At 59.9% G+C, this 17,131-nt stretch overlaps 1 protein-coding gene across 1 annotated transcript; it reads left to right on the plus strand.

Annotated features, from left to right (window-relative positions):
* Positions 1–7,574: 7,574 nt before the first annotated feature.
* Positions 7,575–16,806, plus strand: OVOL1 (ovo like transcriptional repressor 1; the record flags this gene model as incomplete). Its single annotated transcript, XM_082661282.1, has 4 exons — positions 7,575–7,674; positions 14,256–14,473; positions 16,134–16,323; positions 16,511–16,806. 4 exons carry the CDS (start codon positions 7,575–7,577, stop codon positions 16,804–16,806), a joined length of 804 nt encoding a protein of 267 aa, XP_082517408.1.
* Between the last annotated feature and the right edge of the window lie 325 nt (positions 16,807–17,131).

Below are 17,131 nucleotides of genomic sequence, written 5' to 3' on the forward strand. Positions count from 1 at the left end.
GTGCGGTCCCCGGGCGCCCGCAGGAACTGCGCGCCGTGGGCCCGGCTAAACCGGTCGGGCGGGCGCCGCAGGGCTTGGCTTCGCTTCCCCGACGCCGGCCCCGGTTCCCCACCCGCTCGGCTTGGGGGCGCTGAGCCGGCGCCGGGGTCGGGGCAGGCGGAAGCTGCTGACCTTTGGCGGAGGCCGCGCCGACGGTCGGCTAGGGTCGCGGCAGCCAGACCAGGGTAAAGCTGGCGGGGCCAAGTCCCAAGCTGCGATGAAACCGGAAAACAACGGGATGCAAACGTGAGGACTGGCAGGGTCTGTCCGGTCACGGGGCTCACAGCACGCTTAGCACGGACCGGGAAACTGAGGCCTTGCCGCCGCAGGAGATCTGGGGTCTGCAGTGCCCGAGCCCAGCACTCTTGACTTCCAGAGGGATGGAGCAGGGCTGTTTGGGGGCACTCAGAGGGCTGGGCCTGGGGCTCAGCTAGCAGCCCCTCCTGGGTCTAGGGTCCAGGCTGCAGACGCCCCACTGATCGCAGATTTCCAGGGTACAGAACCGCGGATGTCCAGACCCCACACCCACAGCCCGCCGATCTGAGTAACACCTCTGGCTCTCATTAGCCCGCTCTGAAGATGAAACAGGCCTGAGCCCCCATGCCATCGCTGCCAACTAGTTTCTCACCTTTCCCCGGGCTTGGCAGGCCCCTCCCCACCCCCTCCTGCTGCCCTCCAAATGGGAGGTGGTAGGGAGTGGTGAGGTAGAGAGACCTGGAAAAGAGGCTGTGTGCCCAGGGTGCCAAGGGGATGGAGACAGGGATCCACCCCAAGGGACAAGTCCAGCTGGAAAACCCAGTCCCAGCTCCTCTGGGCCCTGGCTCAACAGTTGACTCAGGCGGCAATCCCAAACTACTTCCCTCTAGGTGCCTCAGTTTCCCCACCTATAAAATGGGAGTGATGACTTCGGCCGGAAAGGCTGTGGAGTGGGGCTGCCTGGCTAATTAAATCTAGGATGAAAGAGGCCAGGATGACAGCAGCCCTGGGAGGGAAGGCAGCTTGGAGGTAACAGGAGCCTGTCTGGTTTCCCTGTCTGAGGCCCAGAGGGTGCTGATAACTGCACATCCCCAGCCCTTATCACTTACAGGGAGGGAGGAATGATTATTAAACCCCTTTTACAGTTGAGGAGACAGGCTTCAAAGGGTCAGAAACTACAATGCTGGCTCCGGCCCCTGTTCAGCCTCTGACAGCCGCCAGCCTTTCTGAGCCTTTGTTCCTTGGGGCCCAGGGTCTGGAGGGAGGGAACCCACGTGTAGTTCTCGATGCTGTGGTGGGAGCATCCACATGGATTCACTGAGGCTTACAGCACCCTGAGGTACCTGAGGATGGGCACCATTCACAGAGAAGGAAAGGGAGGCCCAGCGGGGTGCAGTCACTTGCTCACAGTCACAGAGCTCCTAAAAGGTGGAGCCTGGGCTTCAGGCCACAACCCGTTGCTATCCCTGACTTGGCCCTCCACTCACACAGCTACCCTCAGCCTTCACCTGCCTGCCCAGATGTCTGCTCCCCTGTGGGAGGGTGGTGCTGGTACTGTCCCTGGCACAGGCCAGGCATAACATTGAACTCAGACCACCAGCACTGAATCTGCAGTCAGCAAGCCCACCCACAAGAGTGACCTCCCAGCCGAGAGGGCCCAGGTGTGGGCTGCAGCAAGTGGCTGAGCAGGGAACTCCCCACTCAATGCCCACAACTCATTTCTTCTCTTTCTGCTGAGTTTCCATCCTCCCCAGGGCATCCCAGTTCTGTGGAGACACTAGGCACACTGAAAAAAGGGAAAGTCAGTTTCCTGAGTCTCAGTTTTCTCATCTGTAAAATGGGAGATACCCATCCTCACAGCACTAGGCACTGGGGATACAGAGATGCTTTAAAAAGAACACATCAATATGCAAATCCATAGAGAGCAGAATAGTGGGTTCCAGGAGCCGGAGGTTGGGAGGAATGGAGAGTGACTGCTAATGGGTACGGTCTTTCTTTTGGGGTGATGAAAATGTTATGGAAGACAGGGGTGGTGGTTGCAAAGCTCTGTGAAGATACTAAAAACCACTGAATTGGGAATTCCCTGGCAGTCCAGTGGTTAGGTCTCCATGTTTTCACTGCTGAGGGTGCAGGTTCAATCCCTGGTCAGGGAACTAAGGTCCCACAAGCTGCACAGCACAGCCCAAAACAAAAAAACCCAAAACCAAAACAAAACAGAACACTGAACTGTACACTTTAAAAGGGTGAGTTTTATGGTATGTGAACTATATCTAAATAAAGCTACTAAAAATGATGTTAAAAGAGGTCCCTTATGTACAGAACTTACACTGGGGAAGAAAGGAACAAACAAGACAAATCAAAATTTCATGGAATAAGAGATTCTGCAGGGACTTCCCTGGTGGCGCAGTGGATAAGACTCTGCGTTCCCAATGCAAGGGGTCCATGTTCGATCCCTGGTTGGGGAACTAGATCCCACATGCATGCCACAACGAAGAGTTTGCATGCCACAACTAAGGAGCCCGCGTGCCACAACTAAGGAGCAGACGAGCCACAACTAAGGAGCCCTGGAGCAGCAACTCAGGAGCCAGCCTGCTGCAACTAAGACCCAGTGCAACCAAATAAATAATAAATAAATAAATATTTTTTTAAAAGAGAGATGCTGCAAAAAAGAATAAGAAAATAGGGTAATGGGACAGAAGTGACTGGGGGGACAACGATTTAGCTAGGGCAGTCAGAGAGGACTCTTGGAAGAGGGCACATCTGGCTGAAACCTGAGTAACGAGAGAGCCAGTCATCAAGTGGGGAAAAGCCTTCCGGGCAGGCAGAGGGAGCAGCAGAGGAGAGGCGTGAGCTGGGAACAGGATTTGGCCAGTTCAGTGGACGGAGGGCCAGCAGTGTGGCGGGCACACACACAATCAGTGAGACGGAAGAAGCACGGGGTCAGGCCAGCTGGGGCCAGAGCACGCTGGGCCCCAAGGACTTTATTCAGTTGCGAAGGATCAGGGTGGTAAACGTGGAGACGGAGGTGTGGGAAGATTCCAGATGCTTTGGGAGCTGACAGGACAGAACTCAGCAAGAGATGGAGGTGTCAGTGTCACCCACAGCACGTCACAGTTTGTCAGGGGCTTTGCAGCCTCCACGGGGCTACTGTCAAACAGAGCTGGAAAGGCCACTATTTGAGCCAAGCAGAGGCCTCGGTGGCCAGGGGCACTGTCGGCCTGCTTTAAGGCTGAGTCCATTTTCAAGGGCTGCTATCCTTCTGGGCAAAAGTGAATCAACAGCATCTCTTGACAGCTCTGAGGAGCAGAGCTGGAACTCAGAGCCCCCCGTACAGACGGGGCTTAGCCCAAGTCCCTGGAGACTAAGAGTCTGGGGCAGCCTGACTCTAGGTCCAGTGCTCTGTTCTGCTTGTCCTCTCAGCACAGCTCCCAAAAGCCTTTCTGCCCCGAGCCGCCATGCTTCTAAGCCCCTGCCCCACCCAACCTCATCCCGGCTCTCCCCAGAAGCCTTCTCTGAGAACAGGTAGGAGTTGTTCCAAAACCTCTCCATCCGACTCTTGCCCTAGCTCTCCCTGGGCTACTTGGGATGGGAGCCGAGCTCTAAAGGCGGCTGCCAGCCACCAGCCTTCAGGGGACATGGGCCTTGCCTGCCTGCTAGGGTTCTGCTTCCTTCACACCCCTGTCCACTGTACCAGCGGCACGGCTACTATGTCACCTGGAATTAGCACTCATGGCTCTGCCTGCAGCTGGCCCAGGCCACCATCCCCTCCTTCTTGGACTACGACGGTAGCCTCCTCACTGGTCTCCCTACTGCCACCCTCAGCACCCCTCCTCTGGCGACACACTCCTCTCCCCATAGCAGATCCAAGGCTTCCCACCACACTGAGCCTCACATGACATGACCGACCTGCCTCTCCAGGGTCAGTTCCTACACCTTCCCATCCCCTCATGATCCAGCCCCCTCGCCTTTCGGTTCATCACACACACACACACACACACACACACACACAGGCGCTGCTCACTCCTGCTCTGGGGCCTTGGGGCCGCCTGATGCATTTACGGATCAGCCTCTTCCCTGCCCTGCACAGCTGGCCCCTACCTCTCATTCAGATCTCAGCGCCCCTCTCACCACCCCATCACTAGTTAAATGTCCTGCAACACACTAATCATTTCCTTATTCTTTGTTTGCCTTGCATCACAGGATACCCAGTGCTAGCATAGAGTAGGTGTTCAATGAATATTTGTTGACTGAATTAAGGAGGGAGAGAACGATATCGAACTGGCACTGCGTGAACAGAGCAGAAGGTGCCTGCCCTCATGGAGCTCACAGTTCAGCTCAGTGTTTACCCAAGTTCACACACATTGTCTGGTTCATGAACCACAGGCCACACACTGGCAGCCCACGGGTCAAATCTGTCACACGAATGTATTTTATTTGACTCATTCCATGTTTTAAAAAAAGCTAAGTCAACATTTAAAAACTGGTAGATTTCGGAGAATTCCCTGGTGGTCCAGTGGTTAGGACTCTGCGCTTTCACTGCTGAGGGCCCGGGTTTGATGCCTGGTCAGGGAACTAAGATCCTGCAAGCTGTGCAGTGTGGCCAATAAATAAATTAATTAATTAATTAAAAATTGGTAGATTTCACACATAAATCTGGATTTCTGGTTTCCAAATGGACAAAAGTGGCAACGTTGGGTTTCTGTGCTTGGATGACATGCTTGTCACTGGCCCTTTAGATAGTCACATTCTCCATGCCCCAGCCCCCATCTCTGAGAGTTAGTTGCCCTTTAGCACACTGAACTTGCAGCATAGCTTTCCTCACAAGAAAGAAATTTGCTTCGTATTTATGTCTCTAGCAAATTTGGAGCATAAAAGGCTGAATGGGTCACATGAGTCAAGAAACATAGGATATTCATTCATTCAGCAAATATTTATTGACAACCCACCATGTGCCAGGCACAGCTGTAGATGCTGGAGATATAGCAGTGGGCAGCGTGGCCGAATATCCCTCCCTCCTGGGGCCTCGATCTGTACACTGTGTAACTTTCTTTCCACAAGTGGAGACATTTGAGTTGTTCCCCCGATGAGAAAGACTGCCTGTGTCCAGCATCATCTACGAAACTTCATCAGAGTTTCCACGAAGCCCCTACTGTGTCCCAGCCCCTGACAGGGTCTGGTACAAGCAAAGTGCTCAATAAATATTTGTTGGGTGAATGAACTAAATTCACCTCTCTCCAAGGCAGTGTTAGTCAAACTTATTTGCCCAGGATATATTCAAAAGACAAGCAAGGGACTTCCCTGGTGGCGCAGTGGTTGAGAGTCCGCCTGCCGATGCAGGGGACACGGGTTCGTGCCCCGGTCCGGGAAGATCCCACATGCTGCGGAGCGGCTGGGCCCGTGAGCCATGGCTGCTGAGCCTGCGCGTCCGGAGCCTGTGCTCCGCAACGGGAGAGGCCACAACAGTGAGAGGCCCGCGTACCGCAAAAAAAAAAAAAAAAGACAAGCAAGTAGCAGGTGCTCGCTTAATGTCAACTGAACAGAAGGGTCCAGGGTAAGAGTGGAGGGTTGACAACGGAAGCAGAGCCTGGGAAAGGAAGAGGAAGGGGCAAACATTAGTGCCCCTGCCAGAGCTCACACCATCCTCACCGTGGACCCAAGAGGTAGATGATGGGATTCTCAGGTGACAGACGAGGATACAGCCTGGAGAGGAAAGCCCCTTGGCCAGACTCACAGGTTCCAGGAAGGAGCAGAGAAGGAGGCCCATCTGCCCCCAAAGTCCACACCTTCCCCACCCACCCAGGGAGTGCTCTACGGAAGTCCAGTGGGGGCACGTAAAGGGCCTCTGGAAGCCTCCCCCTTGAAAAACTACCTTCTTCCACTAGACGCCTGAAAGTCCACCATGAGCAGGCTGCTCCCTTCTGACTCCTGACTTTTGAACTGTGAATTCACTTATCAGATTCATTTCCTCCTAATCTGTCCCAGCAAACATTTAATATGTGAGAAAGGTGTATGTGTGGTAGGGACTCCACAGGGGAAGGGGGCGAGCTAAAAAGAGGAAGGGGTCCCATGCCAGCCCTTACTAGTTCAGCTGGTAAGAGAAGCCCAGTGGTTGAAGTGGCACAGTCACTGTGCCTCATGGAGGCCAGCAAGTGCTCCGCAGCTTCTGAGGAGGATGGGGCCTCCGTCCAGGAGGCGGGTCCTGGGCCTGGGCAGAGCGTGATGAATGGCTGGAGTGAGGGGTCCCAGGCTGCGCCTCGGCCAGGGCTGGGCTCTGGGGCCACGACATGAGCTCCCTGACTGCCGTGGCTGCGGCCAGGCAAAGTAAGTTGGTCCTCTGCCCTCGGCTCACCTCCAGTCTTGCTGCACCTGAACTCCGGCCATTTGGGACAAAGATGAGGGCTCGCGGGGGGCGCGGGGGGCGGCGGTGTAAGCCCCAGTGACTAGGCGCTGGGGTCTTTCGGGGTCACGGTGGACTCGGAACGGTTTAAACGCCCTTTCCTCTACGAAACCTTCCACACTTGCCCGGCCAAAAGGCGGGCTCTCCGCTTTGTATTACGGCCCGGAGAGGCCCGGCCTGCCCGCCCACCGGCCTGCGCGTTCCTGCGGCCCCGCGTGCCTTTCCGAACGGTGCCGGCGACCAACAAATACCTCCCTCTGGGCTGAACCACGAATTGCTCAGCCAGGCGTTTGGGACCCGGGGCCGCCTGGGCCCGGGCCCGGTTCAACAAGTGTGGGCCGGGCCGCCCAGTCCCGCCCGACGGCTTCACGCCTCCCCAGGCGCCTGGGGCGCGCCGGGCCGGGCCCAGTCTGGCGAGTTCCACTTCATCGCCCTTAGAGCGTGCGAGCGCCGAATAACATTGCCCCTTCCCCTCCCTCCCCTCCTCTGCTCCCTTCGAAACTCCGAAACTCCGGTTGGCGAACGCTAGCACTCCAGCTGGGAGGTCCCCGGCGGGCAGCGGCTGGGCCGGCTGGGCAGCCGTGTGCTGGGGGCCCTGCGCCCGCCCCCTCCCGGCAACCCCGCCCAGCCCGCGAGGCCACCTCACCGGCAGCGGAATAGAAACCGGTTCGACAGGTAACAAATAGGTGGGTTGTCACCGTTATTTCCCAACGCATGCGCCGTCGCTCCCCGGGCCACTCCAAGCTAATTAGCTCAGATCAACTCCCCCCCCCTCCCCGCCCCAGCCACCAACACACGCCGCTGCGAGGCAATAAAGCGTGAACCCGTCCGTCCTGCTCGCACTTTAAGACTTCCCGAGCGGACGCGAGGGACGCCAGTCGCGCCGGGAGGAGCATACCTGCCGCTTCCCCCGCCGCCCGGTGCATCTGGCTGAAGGGGACCTCGTTCAGACGGAGGACGGCGACAGCTCCGCGGAGTTGAAACGGGCGCGCGCCGTCCCGGGCACGGCCTCCCGGCGCAACGCGGGACGCTTTGGCGACTTCTTCTCCGACCTGCTCCCCCACCCCCCACCCCCGTCCGCCTCCAGCCCGGCCAGGGAAAGGTGGGACGGCTCCGGCTCTAGTTACGGAAGCGGCCGGTACCCGGCGAGGAGGGTTCGAAAATGCCTCGTGCGTTTCTAGTGAAGAAGACGTGCGTCTCCACGTGCAGGAGGAACTGGAGCGAGCTCCCCGACGAGGAGCGCGGAGAGATCTATGTGCCAGGTGAGGCGCCCAGTCCGCGCGCCCCGAACCCCGCGCCGCCGAGAGGGCGGCGGGGCCCCGTCGAGCGGCCGGCGTGCGGGGCGCAGTGGCGCGGAGCCCGGCGGCCGGCGCAGCTGGGGCGCCCGATTTAATGTTTAAGCGGCCGCTGCCCCGTTAGCCCGCGGCGCGGCCGACCCCGGGCGCGGGGGGAGGGGAGGGCAGGGCCGGCGGAAGGAGCGGCCAGGCGGGGGCGGGGGTGGGCGCGGGGGCTGCCAGGTGGGGGCGACAGCCGTTCCCAGGACCCCGGCGGGGCGGGGGGCAGGCCTGTCCGAGGCGCGCGGGCCCGCGCGGTGCCGCTCTCCCCTCCACCGGTCCGAGCCGCGGCGCAGGGGAGGCAACGGGGTGTGTCACCGCTCAGGCAACCTTCCACTCTCGTGCAGTAAATCCCGAAAGCCGGGACTTTTATGAGGCGGGAGGAGGGCACTGGAGCGGTGCCACTTCAGGGGGCAGGGAGCGAGCTGGAGTTTCTGCTGAGATTTGTGTAAATGTAAGAGAAGACCCAGAGTTGAAGCCACCTTCATTGATCTCTCCCTCTCACCCACAACACTGGCTGCCAGAAGGTCCCCGTGAGGGTCGGGCAGGCAGGAGCTCCGAGCCGTGGGGAGCGCGAGACTGTGGGGAAGGCGCCGAGCTGCACCCCACTAGCCCTGAAGACAAAGGTGGGATCAGCTCTCACCTCTGTTAGAAACGCGCCTCCTTCGACCTTGCAGAGGACACCACTGAGCTGAGAGGGGTTTTAAGGAGCCCACCCCACAGCCAGGGAGCAGCCCCGGGGGAAGCTGGGGCACCCAGTTCATTTTCGGAAGACGCCTTGACAGCGTGGGAGTCAACTTTGGATGAGTAACCCCAGTTGTTTCTTCCTCCAGGAGCATCTTCCACGTTAGCTCCGAGACCCCTTCTGCGCCTTCGGTCCTCCCCCACCCCTAACAGAATCTTTGGTCGGGAGCCAGTTTCCTTCGGAACTCCCCTTCCCCAAGCCTTGGGGGTGGGGCGCGGGATGCGCTGAACACTCTGCCCAGCGCCTCCAACGGGGGAGAGGTTGTAATTAACCAACCGACTTTGACCTTTGATCTGCATGTTCCCCCTGCATCGCCCCGGGCCCTGTAGGAGAGTGGTGAAATAAGGGCGGTGAGGGGCCCTGTGAGGGCTCTTGCCTCGGTTTCTGTCCTGAATAAATTGTTGGAGACTGTGGGTGTAGTGGTGGCCTGACGACCGTCAGGATCCTACGGCCTACAGGGCTGGTGGGGTGTTTCACAGCTTAGCCTTATCTCAAGTGCCTAGGCCCCTACCTACAGCCTCCTTAAAAGGTCGGAATGCGCCAGTAGTCCTGATGACCCCAATGGGGAAACTGAGACAGAAAGGGAAGTGCGGTGCCTCCACACCCGGAGGCGGATCAGGGTGTGGGCCCAGGATTCTGTGTATAGTTTCTTGCTTCTCCAAGTTCCCTGGGGAGTTAGTGATCGGTGTTCCACCTCCAGAAGGGGCATGTGAGGGGGTGAGGGACGCGAGCCCCCTTCCTTGCTCCTGCCTCCTCCCTCACCTGTGTCTGACTTGCTGCTTAGCTGCTCCTTGGGATCTGATAAACCGAACTTGGACTGTGTTAAAGGTGAGCGGAGCCTTGCTCGAGACTAGTGTGCTGTTATTTTTAGTTTTACTTCACATCCCAATCAGTAACAGATCATGTGTTGACTTTTACAAAGGACAAAGGAATTCCGTTGGTTCAAATCATTGACTTCCTTGCATCCTAGTGATTTTCCCCAGCACAGTTCTGGTGGCCATAGTGGGAGTGGGGGGGGGAGACCTGCAACAGGGGCTGTCCCATCAGGGGCACAGGATGGTCTGTGCCACCTGCTGCTGCTGTCCAGGTGAGGGGAGCCGCTCACTCTGCAGGATCATCCCGGATGTAGGATGGGGTCTAACCTGGAGGTGCAGGTGACGGTTTGCCAGGGAGAGTCCTGTGGGCTCAAGCAAACAGTAGAAGTCAGAGAGCTTACTTTTGCCTCTCAAAGCCATGTGGCCCACTAGAGAGTTTTCCCACAGTTTTTGGAAATGAGAAAGGGAATGTTCTCGGGCCACGCTCGGGTGCCTCAGATGGCTAGAGGGTGGGGAGTGTGTTTTGTGGTGGCCTGTCCCCTGACTGGGCCATTCCATCACCAGCCGACCGTGACCCTAAGAGCCGGCTGGGCACGTTTCCTTCACCCCACCTCACAGACTCAGCACGTTGTGACCAAGTAAGCACTGACCCCATCCGGTCCCACTGGGAGAGGCACCGGGAGGGCTGGGGAATGAAGCGTTTGAGGTCTGACCTTCCCGCCAGGGCCCTCTGAGACCCTTAGAGCAGCAAAGAATGCCTGGAAAGAAAGTGTTTACTGACTGAAGATCCTGGGCCCCGGCCTGGCAGCTCTGACTCCAGGGCCCCAGTCTGACCAGCACTCCAGCCTCTTCTCTGAGGCACAATTCTAGAGGTTTCCCACCCTCAGTCCCCTGGGCCTCACTCTCCTCCCAAAGCTGAGGGAAAAGCCCAGAAGTGGGCACAGGGCCTGGAAGGCTGCAGGGGTGGGCAACGGCACCACTCACGCCAGGAGCACTGAAAGGGTTCATGGTTAAGTTGCCACCTGTTTGGCCCTCGAGCCCCTGCCCTCCATCTCCCCTGGCATTTCTCCTTCGTTGTGTCATTATTGACTGTGGAGTGCAGGGACTGATGCTGGTTTCTTGACGATGAACCCAGGCCCCTGTACCGAGGGGCTAAATTCCATCTCCTGGACCTAAGGGGAAGCTCCAGGAACGGGGAGGAACGGGGATGAAGCGGGGTTCTCCAGGCCCCTGCTGAGAGGAATCTCAAAAGGCCAGGAAGGCACTGGAGGGCAGACCAGGCCTGGAAGCTGAATGACATGCTCCAGCCATGAGCATCCTGGGGCCTCTTCCCTACCCCCCATCAAAACCGCCCCCCCCACCTCCCCACTTCAGACGGAGCGTCTGCAGTCCGTTCTGCCAGTTCAGAACGGACTGCTCATGCCTACCCCAGGGGGGCAGCCAGGCTGAGGTGCGCGGGACCGGAGCGTCCTCAGCCTGGCTCTGACTAGGCAGTGTGGGCACCTGGGCAGCTCTTTCTGGGCCGAGTTAGAAAGGCTGAGAAAGTCAGCTTTGGGCCCCAGAGTACACATGTAGGGGCGCGAGGGAGTGGAGTTGGGGAGAGATTATGCCTCTGACGGTGATCATTCTGATTCCTGGGAAGTGCTGGCAGTGAGGGACGCGTCTGCCGAGCTCTCCGGGGCAACAAGGCTGGGAGGGTAGACAGCCAGCCCACGGATGGGTGCGGTGGGCTAGATGGGACTCCTAGCTGTCCCACAGGGTGCCGTCACCCAAGCTGCCAGGCTGTTTGTCCCTAGCTTGGGTGACCTGAGGCAGAATCCTGCCAGACTGTTTGTCCCAGAAAGAGAGCAGGTGAGGCCGAGTCCTCTGGGCACAGGGAGGACGGGAGCAAAGCACGGCCATTGTTGATGTCAGGCTTCTTCTTTAACTCTCTTCATGCTCAGCAAGTATCGTGTGGCGTCCCACAGGGGTGCCAGCCCCGTGCTGCACGGGAGGGAGGGAAGGAAGGACGCAAACTCAGTACGGCCCCGCCGGTTGCAGCGTCCACCCTGGTGTGAGGCTGAGGTGCACGGGATTGGTTAACTTCACTGTGGACGCGGTATGAGGAACGGTTGGGAAAGGGGGGAAAGATCCTGCCTGAGAGAAGAACTTGGCGTTCACAGAATGGAAACGACAGGCTGAGAGATGGGCCCGTTGTGTTTCCAGGGCTGCCCAGCTCTGCCAGTTGGCTGGCACTGGCTCCCTTTCAGGCCCCTGTTAGCTGACCTGGGGGCCGGAGGAGACGGGCACAGGGGACCCTGCCCTTCCCGATAAGGGTGCAAGACCGCCTAACGCCAGCCTGGGCTGTGCTGACACACTGGGCTCCCCCGCCGCCCCCCTGCCGCTTCCAGGTCGGCAGCAGCCCCAGCCCGTGGCTAGATGTCCTCACGTCTGCTTCACCCGCTCTCCCCAGAGAGCCTAGGGCCAGGCCTCGTGCCCAGCCCTGGCCTGAGGCCTTGGATAGGGTAGGACCTGGCACCCTGTCTGGTATTTGGGCCAGGAGCTTTCAATCCAAGAGAGAGGGGACTTGCTGAAGGCCTCGGGTGGGAAGCTGCTCTGGGCCCAATGCCCACAATGTCATCCAGGTGGAGGCATGTTGAGCCGACAGAAAGGGAACCCGTGCAGCCCCTGAGGGGGTAGGGAGAGGGCCTTGCCACACTCCTCAGCTGCGGGCGGGCGATGAGTAGCCACAGCGGCCGCCACCTTGCCGGAAACATCTAATTAGGGGACAGAGAGTAGCACAAGCAGGGCCCAGCCAGTTCTGCTCGCTGCCGCTCGGTGCCGCCCAGGGATAGGCGCGGCAGCAGGACCACGCTCCGGGGGTGGCAGGAAGACGGGTTTGGCGGGGCTGGTGGGATGAGGCAACCGTCCCCACCCTGACGGCCTCACCTGCCCCTCGCTCGGGAAAAGCGGCACAGGGGCAGAGCAGGCAGGCCCGCTCCCTGTCCCCGGTTCCCCAGCACTGTCATCTCAGGGCTTCTGCGGAACGGGAGAGGCAGGCCTGCGAAACAGTTCCCCCCCTAAACCTGCTTAGGTCCTCAGAACCCTCACCATGGACCCCCACTCTAGTGGAGGCAGGGAGCCAAGGGTGACAACTCGTTTGAGCGCAAACCGGTTAACCCTCACCTGTTGTCACTCTTCCCTCTGCTGCTCCGTGTGCAGGCTCTGAGGCCCGGCTCCAGCTTTTGGGAGCCTTGATCTCGCTCTCTGATACTGAAAGACAGAAGCGGGTAGAGGTTCCTGTTTGTCTCTACCTGGATTGAGAAATGGAAATTGTCATCCAGTTTTGAATTCTCAGCCAGGATCTCCAATAGCTGGTAATCCGGCATAAACTGAAGCCGCCAACACTCTGACACGCCCACCCTCTGGCAGCCCCCATCCCTGTACACAGACAGCCGTCACTGTGGGAGGATGGGAGCGGGGGGGGCCTCTGAGAGCTCCGGCCTGACGTCCAGCCGTCCAGGGCTTGGAGAGAGGCCAGGCCAGGGCCAGGTGCTGGTGAATCAACTCCCGGAATGAGGTGGCACGTTAGAGTCCCCGGACGGACAGACAGACGGCGCCAGTGCCAGCAGAACGGGTTTGGGTGGCGGGCAGGCGCATTCTTCCCGTCAGAACTTTGTTGTGTTTGAAGGGGGCGAGAGCGGGGGCCTCTCCCGAAACTTGGGTGCCTTCATATTCGCCCTTCCTCCATTGGTGTGTCCTCTGCTTCCAGCCTTGCCCGCTGCATCCTGCTGGGGGCCGCCCCTCCCTGGGACCCCGTCCACTGTCTCACCGGCCGGGGGCTGCAGGCGCAGGGGCCGCCTTCATGGTTCTGAGACCCTAAGTCAACCTGCTAAGTCCCTCTCCCTGAAGCCCACTCATCCTTTCCTTCCTGTGCCCCTCTTGATTTTTCCTTCTGAGGCTTGGAAAATGTTCCTAGCTTAGCCTCTTCGGGAGAAAAATACTGACCAAACCGTAACATTAGATTATTTGCCTCAGCTCTGGGGGTTTGAGACTTGTCTCCTCTGTGTCACTCGGGAGAGCTCCCCTCCTGTCTAGTCAGGACGAGGGCCAAGCCTCTCCAGCCCTGTTTAGCGTGAGGTGTCTGCCGTGGGGAGCAGCGTGTCAAAGGGCTGCCGGTATTGCTGGTATCACTGCAGCTGCCGTGCGAAGGGCGGGAGCCCAGCCCTCAAAGCGCCACAGCGACCAAGCAAGTGAGCGGTCCCTGCTCTGGGGGAGGCTTGCGTAACAGCCGGGCAGGCTGCCCAGGAGACTGTTAGGCTGCATCCACCTGCTGCTCCCTGACCTCCTCCCTGCCCTGCCCCACCCGGCCTGCTCACCTGCTAAGCTGGGCCAGCGGGAGTGGGGAGCCTGGAGCCCCAATGAGCTGCAACGTCAGGGACAGACCACCCGGAAGGAGAGAGGGGTTAGGACCACCCGTTCCCCACGGCCAGCAGCTAAATCTGCCTGGAAGAGAGGCTCGGAGTGGCGCAGACCACCGGGACCCTTCTGGGGCAGGGATGAGTCCCTGGGTCCAGGGCCTCCAGTGGTGCCCTTTGTCCCTGCAGGAGCGTGGATGAGGCCTGGAATCCAGAGGGACTGGCCCAGGTGGGGCAGGCAGACAGCTCGGGAAGAATAATTGGCAGGGCAGCTTTGGTCCTCCCAGTTCCGCTAAGACACAGATTACTCAGCGGGCAGGCCTGTGGGCCGTGGAGCTTGGCTGGCGTCACCTGTAATTACCTTAATGGGGTGGGGGGAGGGAGGTGCGGCATGCAGTGGGCTGGGGGCAGCCCTGCTCTGCCACATGCCTGCAAGGGGTGGGACAGCGGCTCCACGTTCCAGCCAGCTAACCGCCAGGGAACCTTCCGGAAATCCCGCGCAATCCCTTTTTCTCCACCAAGCCCCTCACTTGGCTGTTCTTCTCTTCCCAGTCAGCCTAGGCTTCTGCCCACCACAGCCCTACAGGGAGCCAGAGCCATCAGTGGCCGAACCCCCTTCTTGCCCCCTGGCTTTGGACATGAGCCTTCGGGACTCCAGCTATAGTGTGACCCCAGGACCCTGCGTGGTGGCCCAGCTGCCCTCCGAAGACACGAGCCGCCTGGCAGAGCCACAGAGCAGGGACCATGGCTTCCTGCGCACCAAGATGAAGGTACTGACCCTCACGCTGTCTCCAACGGCCAGGGGCATGTGTATCCTCCTGGGTCCAGCCCACGAGACGTGGCACAAATGAGACTTAAGCAGAGATTGGCCTTGGATCTGGGTCTAGGTTTCTGCAGAGAAGTGAACCTCACTGGAGCACGGACGGGGGTGGCAAAGAAGAGAAGTGGGTCGGAAGTGAGAATGCCCTGCGCTGGGAAGAAGCAGTGAGGTTCCAAAGACGCTTAACTCTTTGGAGTCCTCTCTGGGGGTTGTTTAGCTTCATTTCGGGTCTTGAGGGGAGGCACCTCTTTACACAGAAGTCCTAGGAGAAGCGGGGAAGCGTGAGCCTGGCTCTGCAAGCTGGCCTGGGCCTGCGTCTCCGCCGCCTGAGAGTGAGGTCTGGAGTCTGCTCGGTGGTCGACTCCCTGCGCAGGTGCCCGGCGGCAGTCTCCGCCTCGCCCAAGTGTGTGCTTCCATCCCGGAGCCTTGCATCTGGGGCGGGGCCTGGTGAGCGCCCCCTGCTCAGCAGCAGAGGCAGGAAGGAGCTCACAGGAATGCCCCTGCTTTCCAGCGTGGGAACAGCAGGGCTGTCTCTGGCTGGGCCTGCATTCCTGAAATCTCCGGGATCTGGAAGCAGTCATCTAGAGGAAGGGCTCCCGTGGAGCTTTCCTATGAGCCAAAAGACTGAAGAAAACTGGCCGTGCAGTGCTGTTCCCGCCTCTCTTAACTGCGGAGGCCACATGTTGTAACCAGAGGGGAATCGCCAAGACATGTGCTGGGCGGTTGGCTGGGGAGCTGACACAGTGCCCCTGATCCCTGAGGGCCCTTCCTCCCACCCCTTAATCCCAGTGGCTAGGGAGCGCGTGGAGAGAGCGAGCAGGGGGCACAGGACAGCAGATGTGCCAGAGGAGCGAGTCCTGACCCCAAAGGGCTTGCTTAGCTAGCAGCAAGGCATTTACCCGGTGCCCGAAGGCATGGGGTGATGGGGTGCACCCGGTGCCCAGGGAGCTTGGGAGGAGTGGCCAGCGACAAGGCCACCACAAAGCACAAGTAACCTCTGGACATTCACAGAGGTAGGGCGTTGAGGCCACGTCTCCACTTCTGAACAGCTGTTCCATAATTACAAAGAAAATGAAAAATGTTTATAACCAAGAGAGTCATCAGGGTGGCAAAGGGACTCAGACCAGACCACGTCAGGCTCAAGGAAGGCCAGGGGCGGGGCTGGCCTGCGAGGGGACTCCAGGCTCCTAGCGGTGGCCTCAGCCTGGGGAGGCTGCACGGAGACCGCGTCGTGGGCACTCTTCCCTGTCCTAAGGCTTAGAATGGGAACAGAGGGCAGAAACTACAGAGAAAGGTTTGGGCTCAGTGAAGGGAGGACTTTCTAACAGGTAGAGTTACTGAATCGGGCTGTTTCTGTGGGGAGATGGCCACAGATGGTAAGGAAGGGGCTGGGTGGCGGCCCTGCACAGAGACTCAGGAGCCCAACAGGAGGCGGACCTTCCTTCCAGCTCCACCACCAGACCTCTGGGAGGTCTGGGCACAGAGGTGTGGCCTCTGGGGTGGGCACCGCCCTCCTCACGTGGCTGGGGGCTGGTGTGTGTGTCCTCGCAGTCTGCCACCTGCAGCCTCAACTCCTGGGTGTCCGTCACAAACCCCGTCCTCGCCCACAGGTGACTCTGGGGGACACTCCCAGTGGAGACCTGTTCACCTGCCACATCTGCCGGAAGGCCTTCACGTACCAGCGCATGCTGAATCGCCACATGAAGTGTCACAACGACGTCAAGAGGCATCTCTGCACCTACTGCGGGAAGGGCTTCAACGACACCTTTGACCTGAAGAGGCACGTGCGCACCCACACTGGTAAGAGGAGCCCGCCCGGCGGAGGCCGCGGCCGCGGCCGCCGTGCTGCTGTCCTGGGCCCTGGGGGGCCTGGGAGCTCTGGGCAGACGTCCTCCGCGGTTCGCTGGGGAGCTGGAGTCGGGCGGGCCTCCGGGCGCTCCTCTGCCACGGAGTCGGGTCCCTGACGCCGGCACTGCCCTCCCCGCAGGCGTGCGGCCCTACAAATGCAGCCTGTGTGACAAGGCCTTCACGCAGCGCTGCTCTCTGGAGTCTCATCTCAAGAAGATCCACGGCGTGCAGCAGAAGTACGCGTACAAGGAGCGGCGGGCCAAGCTGTACGTGTGCGAGGAGTGCGGCTGCACGTCTGAGAGCCAGGAGGGCCACGTCCTGCACCTGAAGGAGCGCCACCCTGACAGCCCGCTGCTGCGCAAGACCTCCAAGAAGGTGGCCGTGGCCTTGCAGGACACCGTCACCTCCCTGCTGCAGAGCAGTCACCACCTCTGAGCAGTGGTGCCCTGACTTGGGCAGCCCCGAGAAGGCGAGGGCCGCCTCCCTGCCGCCCGGCCAGCCCGCCCTCTGCGGCCTCCTGCCGGAGCGCCGGTGACCTGGCGTGGAGCCCGTGGGCACGCATGCTCGCTCGGGCCGGTGCTGACCTCTGCTCGCATTTGCGTCGGTGTTTGGGGGGCAGAGGCCGCTCTGAGCCCGGGCAGACATGTGTAACTGTGGGGCGGGGCGGGGCGGGGCGGGCCAGGGCTGCCTTCGATTTGAAGCAGCTCGGGTCCAGAGGCAGGACTTCCTTCCCAGAGGAGGTACGTGAGGGCGATCCTGT

The sequence above is a fragment of the Grampus griseus genome, assembly GCF_964374135.1.
Source record: "Grampus griseus genome assembly, chromosome: 8".
Classification (NCBI taxonomy): domain Eukaryota; kingdom Metazoa; phylum Chordata; class Mammalia; order Artiodactyla; family Delphinidae; genus Grampus; species Grampus griseus.